Source organism: Octopus bimaculoides, chromosome 28 (assembly GCF_001194135.2).
Source record: "Octopus bimaculoides isolate UCB-OBI-ISO-001 chromosome 28, ASM119413v2, whole genome shotgun sequence".
NCBI lineage: Eukaryota > Metazoa > Mollusca > Cephalopoda > Octopoda > Octopodidae > Octopus > Octopus bimaculoides.
The window spans coordinates 13,157,488-13,159,758 of NC_069008.1; the positions used below are offsets into that span (position 1 = coordinate 13,157,488).

The 2,271-nt window shown below is 39.0% G+C and overlaps 1 protein-coding gene across 1 annotated transcript in view; it reads right to left on the bottom strand.

The window, feature by feature from the left end:
* Positions 1-1,721: 1,721 nt before the first annotated feature.
* Positions 1,722-2,271, bottom strand: part of LOC106884143 (zinc finger protein 98) — a 7,670-nt gene continuing 7,120 nt past the window's right edge. Inside the window, exon 3 of the mRNA XM_014935375.2 lies at positions 1,722-1,732. Within this exon, the coding sequence (XP_014790861.2) occupies positions 1,722-1,732 (11 nt within the window). The remainder of the gene's footprint in view (positions 1,733-2,271) is intronic.

Consider the following 2,271-nt stretch of genomic DNA (forward strand, 5'->3'; position numbering starts at 1 on the left):
GTTGATATAAACTTTTGAATGCTGGTGTTGAATATCTTATACATTAATTTTGGAAAATTTATAATAACGCACTTAGAAGCATTCAAAGATACTCTCTCTGTCTCTCTACTCTTTTACTTGTTTCAGTCATTTGACTGTGGCCACGCTGGAGCACCGCCTTTAGTCGAGCAAGTTGACCCCAGGACTTATTCTATCGGTCTCTTTTGCCGAACCGCTAAGTTACGGGGACCTAAATACACCAGCATCGGTTGTCAAGCGATGTTGGGGGGGACAAACACAGACACACAAACATACATATATACAACGGGCTTCTTTCAGTTTCCGTCCACCAAATCCACTCACAAGGCACTGGTCGGCCCGAGGGCATAGAAGACACTCGCCCAAGGTGCCATGCAGTGGGACTGAACCTGGAACCATGTGGTTCATAAGCAAGCTACTTACCACACAGCCACGCCTACACCTATACGTATATTTAGCAAATGAATTTTAAGTCACTGCCCTCACAGAAGTCCAAACTGTCTGTTGTGATGTTGTGATGGCAGCTCCACTTCATTAATTAGTTTTTCATTTCATGGCTGAGTATACTGGCTCAAGAGTAATTAAATGGGGCACTTGGTTAGTTATCTTTATATTTCACTTCTTTCAGTCATCACACTGTGGCCATACTGGGGCACTGCCTTGACGAATTTTAATCGAATTAATCAACCCCAGTAATTATTCCATCAATCACTTATGCTGAACATTCAAGTTACAGGGATCAACGGTTGCCAAGCAATGGTGGGGAACAAATATATACACACAATATATATATAAATGACAAGCTTCTTTCAGTTTCCAACAACACATCCACTCACAGGGTTTTGGTCAGCCCGAGGTTATCGTAGAAGACACTTGCCCAAGATGCTGGGGGCAATTTAGGGATTGGTGTGACTGTGACAGAAAATTATAGAAATTATCTACGGATGGTCTCCACAGACGATTTGCTCTGTAATCCAATGAAAATTAGTGGTTCAAGCAGAATTGTTGAGAGAGACACAGGAGTGTCTTTGTGAGAAGTACTTAGAGTGTTGAATAATGCCCCCTGAAATGTTATCGTTGGCGTGTGTTGTGAAGCCCAAGATTTTCGTTTCACTGTGCCTTCTCGACGTCATAACACAGAAGCTGCATTCCTCATCAACTGTGTCAGGAACAACTATTTACAATGATCTGTGGCATGGATATTTCTGAGCTACTGGGGTACCAATTCTTTGATCTACTTGAATGATCAGAATAGTCATACACACACACACACATACTAGGGTGTGGTGCAATGAAGAATAACATATTTTTACAAATATTTAGTACCTCACAAAGAATGACTTACTTTAAATGCATTGAAAAAACTATAACATATTCAGAACATTGTTTCAGAATGTCATCTCCATTCCCTTTGAACATACAAAAAGCATTTTCAGTCAGGGCAAAATGAGTAAGACAAGATAAGTTTTCCTCTTCAATTCTCCACAAGGTGGAAAACAATTATCATGGAGGTCATCAAATGAATAATATGGAGGTGCTGGTGGTTAAGTTGAGTTATACCAGCATAGGAATGATGCACAACACTTGCGAACAATTATCAGAAACTTTATTCACCGCACAAAACATTTTCCATGTTGGTCTTGAATTAAGATTATAAGAACAAAGTATATGCACTAGCAAAACAGTTCTGGGAAGACGATTGGTTAAACAAGCTCTGTGAATAGAAGTTCAAAACTAGATAACACAGGCTAAGTTCAAACAGTACTACCATATCTTTTGTCTTCTGATTTAAATAAGATGTTCTTAAAACAACTGGGAAGTACTGAAAAATGAGGAGTCTTTATGACAACAATGCTCAATACTGCAATTTCACCCTCAAAACTTCTCAATTTATAAGCTTCGTTAGGATATGTTCTGGAAGTTTGCATCACATGACAGCTCGATGCTGATTGGTCAGTCAATTAGCAAATCATGTTAAATGGCTATGATTTGCAGCGTTTTATTTTGCTTTTCTTTAAGAAACCTTGCATTTCTTGGTTTGCATGTAAATCTCAAGATACATAGGCTAATGCACCTGTGATGATAGGTTCAAACAGAACATTTATTGTCAGATAGAAAACTGTAAGTTCCACATTAATACAGCAGAAATCTCTTTTTTTCTAGACTTCTAATGATGCATTCACATCTGCTGGGAAACTGACCTTTACAAGAGAGCAGGATATTGTCCCTTGTCTGGCAGAACATCATCAGATC